This window comes from Embiotoca jacksoni, unplaced genomic scaffold (genome assembly GCF_022577435.1).
Source record: "Embiotoca jacksoni isolate LCO1_2020_lvr unplaced genomic scaffold, fEmbJac1.0.p SCAF_3, whole genome shotgun sequence".
NCBI lineage: Eukaryota > Metazoa > Chordata > Actinopteri > Embiotocidae > Embiotoca > Embiotoca jacksoni.
The window spans coordinates 12,383,061-12,399,556 of NW_027185381.1; the positions used below are offsets into that span (position 1 = coordinate 12,383,061).

Here is a 16,496-nt window from a genome sequence, read left to right on the forward strand (position 1 = left end):
TCCAGCATGATTTGGAGGAATTTCTTTATAGTCTCTACACGCGGGGGCGAAACTAAAAGCGAAGTTTGGAATCGGGCTGGTTCCTCTTTTAGTTTGGCATCATGGTTTCAATTGAGGAAGTATTGACCATGAGATTGAAACCTACGAAAACATGATTGAAATGGACGGACTCATTGTGTCCCTTGTAACTTAATATTTATTCAAAGATACTGCAAGACCAATGTATACAGCTTCATGACTTCTCTCAAAATTATACGAACCAAAGAGTATTTTGCTATATTTTTTATATGTTTGGCTCTACTGCAATGTAAAATTACAAGAGGCAATCTGTTGGCTAATGGAAGTGTTTTCTGTACTCCACAGAAAAAAATTAGGCCCTTTGTGGGGTTTAAAATAGTGAAAACCATATTTGGTGTTTGATATCAGATCACTTTAAACAGCAGCTGAGATAGAAGAGATGGTGAAAAAACAAAAAGAAAGAAACAAAGGAAGGCACCTCCTTTTGTATGAATTTGGTAAACTGGCAATCTTTTCCTACAGATGATGATGACCTACAGTAAATGCAGGTCTGGGGTTGGTGCTTTCAAATATTTGCTCTGTCTCCATCTACTGGAAAGAAATGTTGGACTGACCAGTATCTAGGCTAGACTGAGTTCAGAGGCATAGAAGAGACAACCAAAATAGCTCATCGAGGCCCACATTTATTTTATCCTTTGGCTCTTCTCTGAGATGGTTGGCAAATCAGAGAAATGAGGTCTTCCGCGATTATTCCGCCATTCAGATTTCCACGTATTGCTGTATTTGCTCCACACCTCAGACACTGACAGCAGCAGTAGCCAGGAGCGGAGCCCTGCTGTCCCGTGGAATTATCACGGCACCGAGGCGAGATACGCATGGAACATGGCTGCGATGAGGACTTTAACCGTGGCAGGGCTGTTTTTGGCATTTTGCGCTTTGGGACTGATAGCAGTGGCGATCAGCACTGACAACTGGTACGAGACGGACGCGAGGAGGCACCGGGAACGCTGCAAGAATTATTCCAACAAAAGAAACGACCCCGGCTATATTTACATCTCCAACAACAACCTTCCACTCCGCATGCTGCCAAAGGAGAAAAATGTGGAGAGGAAGGGCTCCAGTGTCAGCGGTGAAATGCTGCTGCGAGCTAAGCGGCACCTCTTGCCTCCTGCCCCGGCCATGGAGTCCCTCTGCAGTCGGCAATTCAACTCCACCATCACCGGATTGTGGAGAAAGTGCCACCGAGGGGGATTTGACTTGGAGATAGAGGATTTGATCTTTAAAGGTTTGTTTTTTGGGGAATTATAATTTGTGTTATAATAGGTTTGTTGTGGATATTTTTGTTGCGTGTGTGTGTTTGTGTGTGAGGCGCTATCAGTAAATACTTTGTGCACCAATGCGCTATCCAAGGTGCTGATGCTGCGCACAGACCCTCAAGGCCTACGCAGCACAACACGGGGTACAGTTACAATGCCATCGACGTGCTGTTTTTTTCCAGCACAAAAGGGTGAGCTGTAGTAACAAAAGCCTCGAGATGCGTACAATAAGCTACTCTACAACGGTGTGGGTGGATGGGTGGGTGGTGGTGGAAGGGGGTTGGGTGCTTCTCTCTTTTTTGGGAGGGGGCGGCAGCAGAGAGCCTTGTGATATCCTCTTCATCTGATCTCAGTGCAAATGTGAGACATCCTCTTTGTGTTGTTTACATCCACAGGATTGGTTCCGCACTGCACACCAATAAAATACTACTACTCATCATCAGTGCTCCCCAGAAATCTGCCAATCAACCTGACGAAGACAATAAGGCAGGATGAGTGGCACGCGCTCCGTGAGTTGCCAAAAGGCTTTTTCTTTTTCATTTGATTAATTAATGTAGAGAATCGAGGCATAGCTCCCAACAAACACAGTCACTGCTGTTGTGCGCTTTGCAGACCTCCAGAGGATGACCGCCAGTTTCATTGGCATGGCCATATCCATCATCCTGTTCGGCTGGATCATAGGCGTGCTGGGCTGCTGTCAGGAGCATGATCTGATGCAGTATGTCGCCGGACTTCTCTTCCTCATGGGAGGTAAGATGTACTTTACGTAAAGAGCATTGCCCTGACTCACCACAAAGGGGCAGTGTGGCCTTTGTTAATGAGAGTGCTGTAATGATGCATCAGAGGAGATGAAATTGGGTTGCTGTCATGTCTGACTTGGTCTTGCTCTCTGGCAGGGACATGCTGCATAATCTCCCTTTGCACATGTGTGGCTGGGATCAACTTTGAATTGTCGCGCTATCCTCGCTACATGTTTGGGATACCAGAGGACATCAGTCATGGTTATGGCTGGTCCATGTTTTGTGCGTGGGGTGGACTGGGCCTTACGTTGCTGGCTGGTTTCCTGTGCACACTCGCTCCTTCCCTCTACCCTCCACAAACCCCTGTAGTGCACAAGCCCAGACAGGAGAACGGCTGTGTGTGACAGGCCGCCACACATCTAACAGACACCTGTCTCATCCTGAAACAGTGACGAGCCCCGTTCCAGAGACAGTTTTACCCAGGGACTCAGAGCACAGAGAGCCTTCACACAGCTTGGCGCAGAGAAAGCACAGGACACTGGCTTCTCACTCACGTGAAAACGATAAAGGGGTGACATTTGACTGAAGATGATTTCAGTTCCTCTGGTGCTTTTTATCTGTCCCTCTTTGAGAATGAACTGTTCAGTGTCATTGCTTGCTCTTCAAGAAGAGAATATAATAATTCTTCCTGTAAAATCTGCTAGCTTGAGAAGAAAAACACAGAAAAAGAAACACTGGCAGAAGATCAATAGCACAACTTTGAAATCTGTATTGAAACTCAAACAATGGATGTGTACTGTCACATTTCAAAGGGCAACTGTGTATCATTATGTACCCATTCAGAACAAGACATGTACATGTACTTTTCTAATTGTATGTATGCAGATGCATTTGTGTTTATTCAAGGAAAAATATGAGCATTAAGACCAAACTGTGTTTGAGGGAAATGTTTTGTTGTTCTTGAGGTCTTACCCCCATTGAAATATTTTTGAAAAATAAAACAGCCATGCAAAACTATCTTTTTTCTCCTGTATAACTCTGATTAGACATTAAAATGTCTCTGCGGTCGTCTTACGTTATGCCACAAGTTCACTGGTATGTCAGCAGATAGCGAGGCCTGCTAACCGAGTCCAAAGTTTTACAACTTCAATTTAAAATAGAGGCTCGATGTATTTCTGCTGGTGTTACGAGGAGCTGTTTGCAGGCCTAAGTTTTATGTAACCGCTTCTGAACACTTAAGTGTGCAAATGTCCGTGGCCAAAATATGAGTCAGTGACCACAACTGAGTGACAAAACAAAAATAAAATAAGTCAATCCAAAACAAAGAGAACACAAAAAGTGAAGTCATCTTCTGCTGGTCTTTAAAGTGAAATAAAATCTCCTTTTATAAACATCAGTGATGCATAAAATAAGATATGAAATCCAGGTAACGTCATACAAACCTCTCCGATCACGTACTTTAAACATGCTGACAACTGCACAGACTTACACTTGCATGTGATTATATTAAAGAGTTTTTTTTTTTCCATTGACAAAATACATCTGCTGGTGCTTATAGAAATTAAATCTTTCTGCCATCTAATTTAAATGCTGCCTTCACCGATTCCCTGAGGCTTCTCTGCTCCTTTGTCTCTCCTCTTAAGGATTCTATTGCTCAAATTAGATGTATTATCTTTATTGAGTTATATTCAGCTAAAATCGTGAAAGAAATCATCTGCACTTACTGACAAACCGAAGATGATCCGAAATTAAATAGTTAAACTCAAATTTTGGTAAGTTGCAGCAGTAATTCACTGTCAAGACAAGAAGTTATTTTTCTTTATTAATGCCACCCTGGAAAAATCAATGGATGTCATATGTACACAAAACAAAAATATTTGCAGTAAAATGTATTCTCATTCTTCACAACCCGTTGTGAAGAATGGCTCTTTTTGGATTGTTACGCTATCTGGTAACAATATGTGGTTAATAAGGAGAAGTCTGACATGTCCCATATTGTATGTACCCCCATCATTAAAAAGTAATTTATTGTTGTAGGTGGTCTAATTACTCCACAGGCTCCTGGAAAGTTTATAGTCTGGAAGTGTAATTTCATGACCTCGAAGTATGTTTACATGTAAAACCCCATTCTGCAAAGAGACTAGTACCATATGTCCGATAGTAGTACAATTATGAGTTATTTTTACTTCACGAGTACTTTCATTTTATGCTGTGTCATACTTCAACTTTACTACATTTTGGAGGCAAATATTGTATTTTCCACTTACCCACCTTTATCTTTACAAATATTTTTGTTAGTAATAGCTACAGATTAAAGGTTAATACAAACAATAACCAATTAATACATAATGATGTTTTATTATAGATTAATCCAAACAGGCCATTTGGCATAATGGGTACATTATGGGTACTAAAGTAAAGTTTAAAAGTCAGGGCTTTTTCTTGTAAATAGTTTGCCCACACTTTCTGTAGTATTGTTTTTGCTCTAGTAAAGAGTAAGTTTGGAGTTATTCTCTGTGTCTATGTTGTTTTGTTACAACAGTATCACTTAAAGTTGTAAATTGATTCTAGGTTTAAATGTGAAAGGTTTTTTTTAGGCATTCAGAAGTGCAGTTTGTCAATCTAATCTTAACTCAAGAAGCCTTTTCTAGCTCTTGCTCCAGAGCTTTCAACCACATCTCATGGTCTTCATCAGAAGGGAGGCTTTGTTGAATAGGCGTTTTCTCAGTTGTCATGGAGATGGTCCATTTAGATGTACTTGAGAGCTGTCTCTGTATATATATATCAAATGAGGGCTCTTAAAAACGTATGTTAAAAGTAATATTTACTGCTGTGATAACAACAGTAGGGTTAGTAGCAGATATAGTATTTCACAGCGCTCCTCTTTCTAACAACAACACTAAAAAGGCATAGATTGTCTTTGGCTCTGTGTGCTCAGCACAGAGAGGGGTCAGAGTACTCAGGTCAACTTGGGTCTGCATTCCTGACCTTTCTTTGTTTGTCCTTTAAATATGTCAGCGAGCAGAATACTCTAACCGCATGCTCAAACCTCAGGCCTTCGTGCTTCTGAGCATCAGGGACCTTAATCCAATCTGCAGAAAAAAATATTTTTCCATAGGTGGAATGAGTGATTTGAGCCAAAAAAGACAAATTAAGTATGATGGGTTGCGTGACCCGCTCTACCTTTACTTACACAGTGGAAATTTTAATCAAATCTTGCGAGCCCTGTGCAGTGCCCCTGGAAATTAAGAGCTGTATAGACATATAGGGTTTCTCTGCAGCTCTGGCTTTTTGACGGGGTTGGTCTGCACTGTGCTGAGCTACAGAGAGCTGTTTCTAAAAAGGGGTCCCTCAGGGGAAGCTGGACTGTAAGGAAAACCAGACAGAGGAAATCACACCCAGTTGAGCCCATGGCAGCCCATCTGGCTCCCTCACATCTGCAGAGACATTATCTCTGTAAAAAAAGTGGGCAAGCTTATGGTGGTGACTTTGTGGTTCTTACAGACGTTGACTGGAATAAGAGCGTTTTAAATGGTAGTTAAAGACAGAAAATATACATATTACTACTGAAGGCATTCAAAATATTGAATTCAAGGCACTGCAAATTAAAACAGCCTGACAGATTGGTTTCTGTGGGTGACCTCGGAGGCCAAAGTAAAAAAACAAAAAACAGGCTGTCTGAAATAAGATGTTGCATTTCAGCACAGCTGAAGAGCAAAACAGAAGCAATTTGATAGAGATACAAACAAGCTGCATGTCAATTGTAGGAGTATTTTTTGTAAAATGACATCACCCAAAACAGCTCTGAATTTCAACACATTTTCTCTCAAACATAAACACTAAAGATTTCGACAGACAGAAGAGTAGATAGTGAGGAGAGCATCTGCCTTCAAACAAACATATTTTGTACTGGAGTAGATGATTTCCAGATGTGGGCGGCAGTGACAGACATCAGACAACAATTAGCCAGGGCCACTTGAAGGGACAGCCATGTCTGCCACGTGTAGTGCCGACAACAAACAGGGTGACATAGAGACGTGACAGAGGAGGACGGTCACTTTTACTGCTGTATGAAAAAGGAAGAATTCAAAGGTTTTCACTGTTTATATAAGCCTCAAACTTCAAAGGATGGAGAAGATTTTACAATACAACACTGTATGACATTGTACATGTGTCTCAGGACAAAAAGAAAACTGACATGTAAACTGAAGTTTGTTATTAAATTCATGACGGCAGGGGACAAATATGTAATGGATATTTATTTGATCAGTTATAATAACCTAAAATTGTACAACATACACTGTTTGTTTTTACTGATCTGAAAGACAATAAATCCACAAAGAGGGCTTCAATTTTCATACTCTCCTCTGTTGCTCTTCAGAGGTGGCACAGAGGGCTCCTTGCAGACATAATTTACACTCACATTTCCTTTTCCCCTCCTGACTCAGAGGAATGTGTTGATATTTTTGTAAAAGCTCCCCTCAGTGACACAGCTCCAAAGAATGGGAACAACCAAAGGTCAAGAGTATTTCAAATGCTTGAAAGAGTATTCATAAGCCACAATGAACTTTACAGTTGTTTGATGAACTGGAGGGTTCTCTCTCTCTCTCTCTCGCTCTCTCTCACACACACACGCACTCATACACAGATTAAGCAGCTCTAAGCCCACTAAGAGCCAACATTAAGATACTCAGTCTTCAGGCGGCTCAGTCTGGTACCATGGCTGCGGATGATGAGAGACAGCAGCTCATATTTATCTTTAAGTCCCTGGGAGATGTCGGTAGTTTCCCTCAGAGCGCCCCGGATGTCACTCACTTGTTTCACAACATAGCCGTTCAGCTGTTGCTCCTCTCGCAGCTCAGTTTCTTGACTTTGTTTAAACTTCACTTCGAGCTCCAGCAGGGACTTGTCCACGTTTGAGAAGGCCTCGCTGATCTGGGAAACCTCCCTCTGGAGGAACTTCCCGTAGCTGTCCTCTCCGTCCAGGTCGTGCGCCACGGTTCGGCCGATGCTCTCGAGCAGCCGCGCCGCGTCCTCCGTCTGTAGCTTAGTGATGACGAAGTCGTCCCGCACCACGGAGTCGCTGTCCTCGGAGGCTCCACATGGATACACGTCTGAGAATTTAAAAAGCATCTGGCAATGCTCGGGGTCTTCTGTCTCCTCGTAGTCTCCATCCGGGACAAAGAAGTGATGGAAAGTGCCGTTGGAGATCTCCGGCTGCAGGGGCCCGGTGTAGACTGCCGAGCAAAATGGCAAAGATGTGACGATGATGAGCAGCAATGGGACGGGATCCATCATGCACCTCCTCTCTCTTTAGCGAGCAGCATCTGGACTGGCAGCCGGGTTCAGCGCGCAGTTTTCATCACGACTCATGTTACACAGTCCACCGTCACCTAAAAGGCACAGACTGCCTGTTAAAGTCAAAGGGGCCCTTCGTGGCCCCTGGTCTCTCCAAGCAAAGTCAGTGCACAGTCATGAGGCTGCTTTCCAACAAACATATTTAAGCAGAGGTTTTACTGTTATTAATTGGTGTCTTTGACGACACATTTTTGAAGTAGGATTCACAACAGAAATTGAATATAGGTCAAGATTATTTGTCATCCAATAATAGGCTCCTAAAATAGTCCTGTTTTATTTCAGTGTATTCAGCTGTTTGTCAGATATAGTCATTAATAATCTAAAGTTGTAGCTTTTATAAATACACCTGCAATCATTTTTGAACATTGTCATATTTGGTGCATTTAATCAACATAACAATTTGCATCATCTTCATCTTCCCTCCATCACTATTGTCAGAAACTTTCTTTGAGCCTTGTTAAAAACAAATCTTTTAAAGATGTAAATTTCCAACATTAACACAAAGGTTGTCAGGCAAAATCTTCCTAAAACAATGTGTAGGTTAAGATGCAAGTATTTCAAAACAATTGCTTACATGGCACAATAATGTTGTTTCAATAAGGACCAATAATTCAGGTCAGGGCCTGCTTGAATGCAGGATTCTGACCTAATTCTGACTCATTAGTACATACAGTGACTACAACACTGAAAAAGATAATATGATAAATCAAAACCTCAAAAATGCTCTCATTACACAGTGCAAAACTGATATTGTATTATACATTACATTATATTGTATGTATTGATATTGTGAGTTGTATTATGTTCTGATTATTTTTGTAAGTTGTCACTAAAAACGAATATAAATAAAGGTGCAGTGTTGTTTGCTTGTCTGTGGCAAGGTGTACACAGGAGAATTTGCTCAAATAGATTTAGTAAAAGTAAAAGCATTTTTATTGTTTTCTCAGACAGAGTGTAGTTAGACCTCACTCTGATGACTTCAGTCAGGTGATTACATTACTGCACGGAGGGAGAGTCCCCTGGGCTACGATCCCCTCTACTGCACATCCTGTCTTGGATAATTACATCATCACATGGTGGTCTCAGAGATGGCTCTCAGCATGTCAACAATACTCACACAAACGTGAAACATATGGGGGAGATGTAAACATGGGGCTGGAAATATTTGGTTTTGTCCTCTGTTTCATCCATTCAAGGTCGATAAAGTACCTGCAGCTGCAGGTGGGTTGTATTTGTTACTGCACAACGTGGCAGAAATGATGAGAAACACAACATTTTCCCAAAATTCAACAGATTAGATTAATTTATAATAACGGAAAATGCAGAATTGTTTAATAAAATTGTCAGTGGCTGGTGCTTCATATTCTGCATACAGGATTTGCTGTTCTTTCACTCACATTTCTCGACTGACACCAAGAAGCAGATCAGAGCAGCAGGATGAAAGCATGAAGACACAAATCTAAAAGCTTCCTTCAAGGAAACAGGTTAAAGCACTGTGGGAGCACAATATAAAGAATCTGGGATATATACCGTAGATATGTAGCTTACTGGGAGCTGTATAAAGGGAGCAGGTGTTCAGGGGATAGCGGAGGTCAGGTGATGTGAAAAGGTGGGAGCACAGGAGGAACAACTGCTGAACAAGGAGGGAACGGGTCTTTCTAACATGTCACAGCAGGAATGTCTCCATCTGGTCCACCTAAGTGTATCAGTAACCTATGTCAGCATTTAGGTGGTTAAAATGCAGCTGTTATTGATATTATTAGTTGCTCCCATGTGTGTCATGGTTTGGACCTGTCTGGATCACCTGTGTTTGTTTTTTTACTTATGTCATCCCACGTGATCCCGGTTGTGTGTCACACCCTCCACCCACCAGAAGTCCTCCGTCTCTCTGTCTCCGTGGCTGCCACACCCACCTCACCTTCTCCCAGTTCCCCAGTCAGCCCCAACTGCAGCCACTCTACAATCTCCCAGCCATTTCTGACCATGGTAAACTTTTATTCCTTGTCGTTGTGGCGTCAAGTTTTTGTTCGAGGATGGTTCTTCTATGTTCCACGATTCCGCATTTTTTTCTGCACCTTTGTGTTTTGTTTTACAGCCTGGACTTTCTGTTAAACATTTGTAAGCTAAGTCTTTTGTTTGCTTATCCCCAGGTCTAGGTGTTGTGCGTTTGGGTCCTTCTTTTGGAAGCTGTGTTTCTAGATGTGTTTCCTGCTATGTCATGTCAAAATGTCTCCTGAAGGTCTACGGCAGAGGTGATAAACAGGGTGATTACTCAGATGTCGATGAGTAGTTGTCACATCTTCACTCCAGGTTCATCTCCTTGTTGTCACACAGCAACTTCAGTCTTTTTCTGGGTAATTATCAGTGCCTATTTGGCAAAAACACTGATTGGTAATTTGGCTCGTTACATAAAAATTCTTTAAAAAAATTAAGGCTTCACTCATATCACAGCACACTCTGAGCTGTAGATCTAGTTAAAGCGGAAATCATTGATTTTTTAGGTGACATGAGAGCAGCAGAACAAGTGTTAATCTAACAAATCTACAATGAGTAATATCACATTCCAAGATGACATGGCTGAACAGGTTGGCAAGTTGCCTATCCAGAGGGCTGGTTCACAAAAGCACAATTATGAAATCCAGGTTAACAGAGTAAAGCTAGGCTTGTTCTAGTTAATGCATTCTGGATTAATCCGTTTCACAGTTGCCGACCCTGCAGGTGTTGCTAGGTCAAGCTATATACTTTATATACTGCAGGTGTCACCGACTTAACTATAAACATATTTTCAACTTTATCTGCCATTTCTAATCATCTTGACAACTGCAATATCATTTTACTCAATCAAACCTACAACAACAATATGAACAGAAGTCTTCATAAACATAAAGTTGTTTTAATGCACGTTTATACAAATAAAGCAAAATAACCATCTCAAACACGCAATAACTGTAAGAAATGGGTTTCGGATCGAAGCGACTGCTGATTGAAAGGCACCAGGATTCATCAAGCCTGGCCGTAAACCTGGTCAGGAGCAGGTTAGCTGCACAGAATATATCTCCATGGTAACTTGTGTGCCACTGCTTTCATGAAACCAAACTGAGGCTTAATTCAGCCAGGACAGCTGGAAAATCTCTGCTCAATCCCTGATCCAAGTTTTGTGAAACCGCTGTCAGCAGATATAAAGCAACATTAACATTCATTTATTTGTTGTTTTCTGGCCACCTTATCAATTCAAGTTCAATTTTCACTCTCCTTTCAGCTCTGTTTTTAGGCTCCACCACCTCCCGGGGAAAAATAGTTGCAAACATGTTCACCAGCTTGTTGCTAAATGTGTCTGCTGTTTGAGCTGAGCCGAAAGTGACTGCAGTGACTGAAGCAAAATACATTTGCAGGTCAGAAATCACAAAGAATGAGCTGAAAGGTGTTAAAAAGCCTCACAGTGCTGAGGGGAACTGAATGAACCCTTTAACATCACAAACATTATTTGATCTGTGGAAGAACTTCATTTTCAATACTGCACACCTTAAATTGAAGCTGTTATTCTCTCTGCTGACTGACTTGTACTGTATATTTGTGACTGACTGACAAATAGTTTGCACCTTTGATTGCATTTATTTGTAAAGTCTGATTCAAAATCCAACTGTAGTTAGAGACTTTTTTATGTGGGTCATCAAGGGGTCAACAGTTTGGCATCTGTTGACGTCCCAACGCTGTATTGCAGTGGTAAATAACATTCAGTATCAATTTGTGAAAATGTGTTGCAGTAGCACTTTAGAACAACTGTGAGAAATGCAATAAATGCACAAGTTTTGAATTTCCTGTCAGCTTTGGCTTATCAGAAAAGAGCTTTGAAACCACCCTTGCACTTCTGAACACACTGTTGAATGAAGGATACAAGCAGAGACAGCTTGAGGCTTCCCGGCATGCAGGATTTCTCTGTTTCTTCTTAAGTCACACACCTGAATAAATACAGTGTCTCTCAACATAAACATTGTGTGATAGAGTAAACTAACCTGCTCGCCAAGGCAGAGCAGAGTAGTGTAAAGCTGCCTGAAAGCAGATGTAACAACACATGTAACAACAAATATACTTTAGCTGATTTGGAAGGGATGTTCTTGTTGATCCACTGTTGCATAATGTGTTTGTGTGTGTGTGCGCGTGTGTGTATGAGGAGATCTAAAAAGTCTGTAGTTTGGACAGATGCTTTTCAGATGGTGACGGGTTTCCCCACATCTGAGGGAGCAGGAGGTTGAGGGCCTGCAGCCGTGTGGGAAGCTGCAGAGACAGCTGACTCAGTCTCACATGGTAATGACTCAGTCAAAAGAATTATTTACATTTCACATCAGGGATATTTTTCACAAGTTATCAGCAGTGAAGCGAAATTTATTTATATGTACAACATCAACCTCTACTAATCAAGTTTGAAAAAACAGCATAGAGAAAGAGCACAAACCTCTGCACTAATGTGCATTTAACAGCTTCAAAGTCGAGCTGCATAGCAAAAGACAGTCATGCTTTGCTGATGATGGCTAAGAGTTTTTTTGTATTTATTGATTGAAAAAAATCCTGACGAGAAATAGCTGGTCTCTGAACTTTTAAAAATGCAACATGACCCAAACAGTGATGGCCATTTAAATGTATCATGTTGCTCTAGTTCTACCAGCAAAATACTAATTTTGTTGGATTGCGCCACGTTGTTAGTTGTCCATTTTAGTTTTGTTGCAACTGCACAAATTAGTCAGAAGATATAGCAGTTTTGTCAAACAGCTATTTCAATATGCAGGTGTTACGGTTCACAAGGGGGCGAAAGACCCAAATGCACAACACAGAGGCTAAAAGCAAAAGTCAGAGTAAAGCGAGAACAAAAGAAAAACAACACAAATATAAAAGACAACAACAATCTGAGCACAAATCTGTGTGTTTGTCAGAAAAGCAGTTCTTAGGACTGAAGCCGTGTTGTTTTTATTCTCATAGAAGACATGCCAGACGAGGATCACTTGAAATCAAAAATATTTCCTGGTGCAGCTACAGTTCAGATTGATTATACAAAAAAAATACATCAAAAGCATTAACTTTAAGTCTCACATGTATCAGCTCCAAAGAGAAAAAGCTTCTTTTTTTTTTTTAAAGTTCATTATTCTTTGCTGTTTAAGTGAAGGAGGAATAAAGCCGAAGAAGTAATGGTTCCACTGTCAGAACCTCAATAGATTATATGTAATACAGCTAGAAGACATATCATTTTGACTCACTTGTACTATCTTTTGGCTCTATAATCACAGTCACAGTTTTGCTCTCTCTTCCTACACATGAAACGCAGCTGAATGAAGACACTTTCATAAGCCCACACACTGTTTAAAAGCAATAATTTCACAAACGCCTCTGGAAAGTGGGAGCATCAAATGATGAATCCACTGGAAATTAACCCACTGAAGGTCACAAATGTATATTCAAAAGTGCAAATGAGAGAGATTTTTCTTTCACAATGCCCCTGATGACGTGATTTTGTGAAACAATGTTGAACTAAGCTTCAACACTATCTCTGGACTCTCTCAATAGGCTTCAGAACTGACTCTGCTACTCCACTGATTATAATTATATGCAGAGGACTTATATGTCTTTGTTAATCATTTGCAGATAGAGTCAGAAATGAACAAATGTTTTTGTTGTTAAAACTCTGTCCCTCAGAATGAGGGCACTCTTCTCATTTTAACGGGCTGTGTTTTTTGCATTGTGATTCTTTTTGTGCAAATGTGCAACATTTCAACATCTGCAGATCTGCTGACATGATAATGTATCCTGTTGCTGTTTAACACATTATTTTGACTTCTCTGGCTTACAAGATCATGCTTTATTTAATTTCTGTTGAATTTCCCTGTTTTTTTTTCTTTCTGTTTATACTTTTCAGGGAATAACTACACCGTTTTTCATTTGAACTGAGGATGGAGATGATGTAGAAAACCAGTTAATTATTGATCATCACATTCAGCACTGTGACTGCAAAATCAGTGTCGGTAAACATGGGGAATGGGGCGCGTACGTAGGGTGCTCAGCGTGCTGCAGCACCACCTGGTAGGTGGTAGAGGACCTGCATGTTCACAGCTAGAAATTAATTAAAAAGTAAATAAATTAAAAAAAAAAAGTTGTATTCTATTTCTTTTGGAAATTTTGATTTCAGTAAGCAGTTAATCTTAGATTTTAGTTTCAAAACTGTAAGTCCTCGGAAGTTACGTCAGCCCGGTCAAAGGTCGCAGTGACGTATCAACGGACGCGCAACAGCGGAAGAAAATGGCGGACGCAAAAATAATTTGCGGATTTCTTGATGAAGCTTTAAAAAAAAAAAAAAAAAGAGCAAAACTTTGCGGATGAGAGTCAGCAAGTAACGACAGCTCCCGCAGCTCCCGCAGGAAGATAGATGACCTCACTGTTTGCTCGGAAAAGAGTAATTTCATCATAACGTTCATCATGCAAGAGGAGAGGAGGATGTTAGCGGCTAACAGCACACAAGAGCAGAGGGGAGATCAAAATATGGCTCATTAGACAAGGTACGTTTATTTGAATCGTACATTTCATACACAACAACTCACAAGGGGTTAAGAGGACATTAAACTGTGAGAGAGCTGCAGTTAGTCATTGTCTTCAATTGACGTCACTGTCTCTCAGACTGTACAGCAGGGGTGTCAAACATACGGCCCGTGGGCCAGATCCGGCCCGCCAGGGGGTCCAGCTCGGCCCGCCGGATGACTTTGCCAAGTGTGAAAATTACAGAAAGACATAAATTGCATTTCTATGAGAATATGGAGGTTTATGAGTACAAACGTTTTGTTATTTATTTTTTTATTTTTTTTTAATCGATCCAGTAATTGCTTCAAAAACAGCGTAAATGCGACGTCTGCTCCGGAGGAAGAAGCGCTCGCTGCTCGCTTTGTGACGCGTTTGACGTCAACCGCGTCACAAAGCGAGGGAATCTGCAGAGGAGATAAACAGTGGGCTGATGTCTGAGTTTTTGGTCTTTATGTTTCTAGTTTATTGCAGAAAGACCTTAAAATAGGGTTTATCATCCAAAAACCTTCACCAGTGATTTAAACAAAGAGAAATATTGTTGTTATGTATGCGTTATTATGCTATGATTTTACTGGTCTGGCCCACTTGAGATCAAAGTGGGCAGTATGTGGCCCTTTAACTAAAATGAGTTTGACACTCCTGCTGTACAGGGACCTGGTTTTACAACTGAAGGGAAGATGTTGTTCAGGTGTCACATATATTGACATGATGTCCTGCTTCTCTAAAACCTGTCTTTTATCCAGTGGATCAGAATAAAGCAGGGAGGGCTGTTATCACCGGGCTGTGAATGAACTCAATCAAACTGCGCTGGCGGGTGAAGTGCAGGTTAGTCTGTCACTGTCACTCACCAACGTGGATAATAGGGAATCAAAAAGTCACAGGTCTGCGCAAATGTTGGCAGAATATGATGAAATCTACTTCAAAGAAAAGGAGACGCAGCGACAACAAAGACTGGACGCTACTTATAACTAAGTGAAACTGGTTGAAGGTGATTCTCAGAGTTTTTTGCCTTTTTTTTTTTTTTTTTTTTTTTTTTTACAAAACTTACTTTTCAATTTCACACGGGGGAGAATACGACCTGAAGCAACACAGTGCATGTAACTCTAACGTGTAACATATGGCTTTAAAAAGAGATGAGCCGATCTGTGGACGCATTTCCTACTGAAACCTAAAGATGACTGCCTGACAGATAAAGTAACAGCAGCTGAAATAACCAGCGTTTACCGGTCGGTCAGGTCAGCAGACTGTGGTAGGATGTGGCACCTGCATTTTTTTCACACTCGGAGATCGCAAAGAAAATGTCATGTGGTCGGACAAAAGTAACGACTATGATGACAGATATGCCGGCACTTTCCAAATTTATCTTGGATTCAGTTTGTGCCTAATTTTAGTTGAATTTGGACTGCAAAGATGAACTGAGCTAGTTGAAGTAAATGATTCCTGCTGATTTGGTTAATGTGGTCCCACCGTAATATTATTAAATAACTTTAATCTAATGGTGTTTGGAAGGCACAATGGTGCTTTGTGTTCATATCTGTTGTTGTAGAAAATATAGGCAGGGTCCCTTAAAGTATAAGAGCAGGAAAACCATTGAGGGAAATTCTGTTATATTTAAAGCGTGTGACAACATTTCATGTGTTCTGTTTAAATGTACACAGTTAAGTCAGATTCACTGATAATGAGAGGAAGCACTGTACTTCTCGATAGTTAGAAAAAGGGAATACATGCGTGTAAGCAGACATAACACCATAAGAACTGTGAAACTTTAGCTTCCTTTTATGCTAATTGTATTCACTGGTGAGGGAGTTGGAAAAGTGTTGTTTACTACTTCTACTGTTGACCTTCTCTCTTACACTAAAGATCCACTGTGACCTCCTACAAAAGACTGACGTTGGTCTGTGGTCGGTCTGAAAGGGTTAAGGGCATGAAAAAGCAACAAGTGAACTTGAATAAAAAAAAAAAATCAGAGGCTCAGTGCAATTCCACTGTACAACAGGCCTAAACGCACTGCAGCTATTATTGTCTGTGGGTTCGATGTTGTTCTTTGCCTGCGAAAACTATGCGTCAGTGGTCGAAGCTCTTACCAAGATCATTTTTAAATCTGCCTTTGATGATAACAGCGAGTGCAGAGCTGCTGTTGTATCATGTTTTTATATGTTTTCTGTCAGATCATCGGCTGTTTTGCGAGTAAATAACGGCGTCGGCGGTCGCTGTTTTATCATCGTTTATTGTGTATATCTGCCTTCATGAGCCACTGCCCAGCTGCTGTTTTATGTGTGTTTTCTTTTGTGATTATTTCATCCTTTCAAGGACAGATATTGTATGTTCATATAAGTACTCAGCTTTGTGTCTAACACCCACCACCATATATGTAAGAAAACATGCACAACCAATGTACATTTTTCAGCTTGTATCATTTAAACAGATCTTTTTGATGTGGATGTTGAGGCTGACACCCCCACTTGAAACACGTTCCCACGGCTATGTCTGTATAACAGTGACC

General features: G+C 40.9%; 2 protein-coding genes across 3 annotated transcripts; one reads left to right on the forward strand and one right to left on the reverse strand.

Moving 5' to 3' along the window:
• Nucleotides 1-610: 610 nt before the first annotated feature.
• tmem276a (transmembrane protein 276a) lies at nt 611-13,386 on the forward strand. Of its 2 annotated transcripts, XM_069163331.1 has the most exons (5): nt 611-1,303; nt 1,730-1,843; nt 1,947-2,084; nt 9,306-9,418; nt 13,338-13,386. In XM_069163331.1, the coding sequence occupies exons 1-5, from the start codon at nt 901-903 to the stop codon at nt 13,362-13,364; spliced, it is 795 nt and encodes a 264-aa protein (XP_069019432.1). In that variant the 5' UTR covers nt 611-900; the 3' UTR covers nt 13,365-13,386. The 2 variants fall into 2 exon arrangements, with proteins under 2 accessions (XP_069019432.1, XP_069019431.1); XM_069163330.1 differs by lacking the exons at nt 9,306-9,418; nt 13,338-13,386 and adding an exon at nt 2,231-4,107 and having other exon boundaries at nt 617-1,303.
• On the reverse strand, nt 3,879-7,453 carry fibina (fin bud initiation factor a). The gene has a single exon (XM_069163332.1). It carries the CDS (start codon nt 7,370-7,372, stop codon nt 6,743-6,745), a length of 630 nt encoding a protein of 209 aa, XP_069019433.1. The 5' UTR covers nt 7,373-7,453; the 3' UTR covers nt 3,879-6,742.
• Nucleotides 13,387-16,496: the final 3,110 nt, after the last annotated feature.

Coding starts and splice junctions, on each gene's coding strand:
- tmem276a (XM_069163330.1), top strand. CDS start 901: ATGGCTGCGATGAGGACTTTAACCGTGGCAGGGCTGTTTTTGGCATTT. Junction 1,304..1,729: donor AGAGGATTTGATCTTTAAAG/GTTTGTTTTTTG, acceptor TTACATCCACAG/GATTGGTTCCGCACTGCACA. Junction 2,085..2,230: donor ACTTCTCTTCCTCATGGGAG/GTAAGATGTACT, acceptor GCTCTCTGGCAG/GGACATGCTGCATAATCTCC.
- fibina (XM_069163332.1), bottom strand. CDS start 7,372: ATGATGGATCCCGTCCCATTGCTGCTCATCATCGTCACATCTTTGCCA.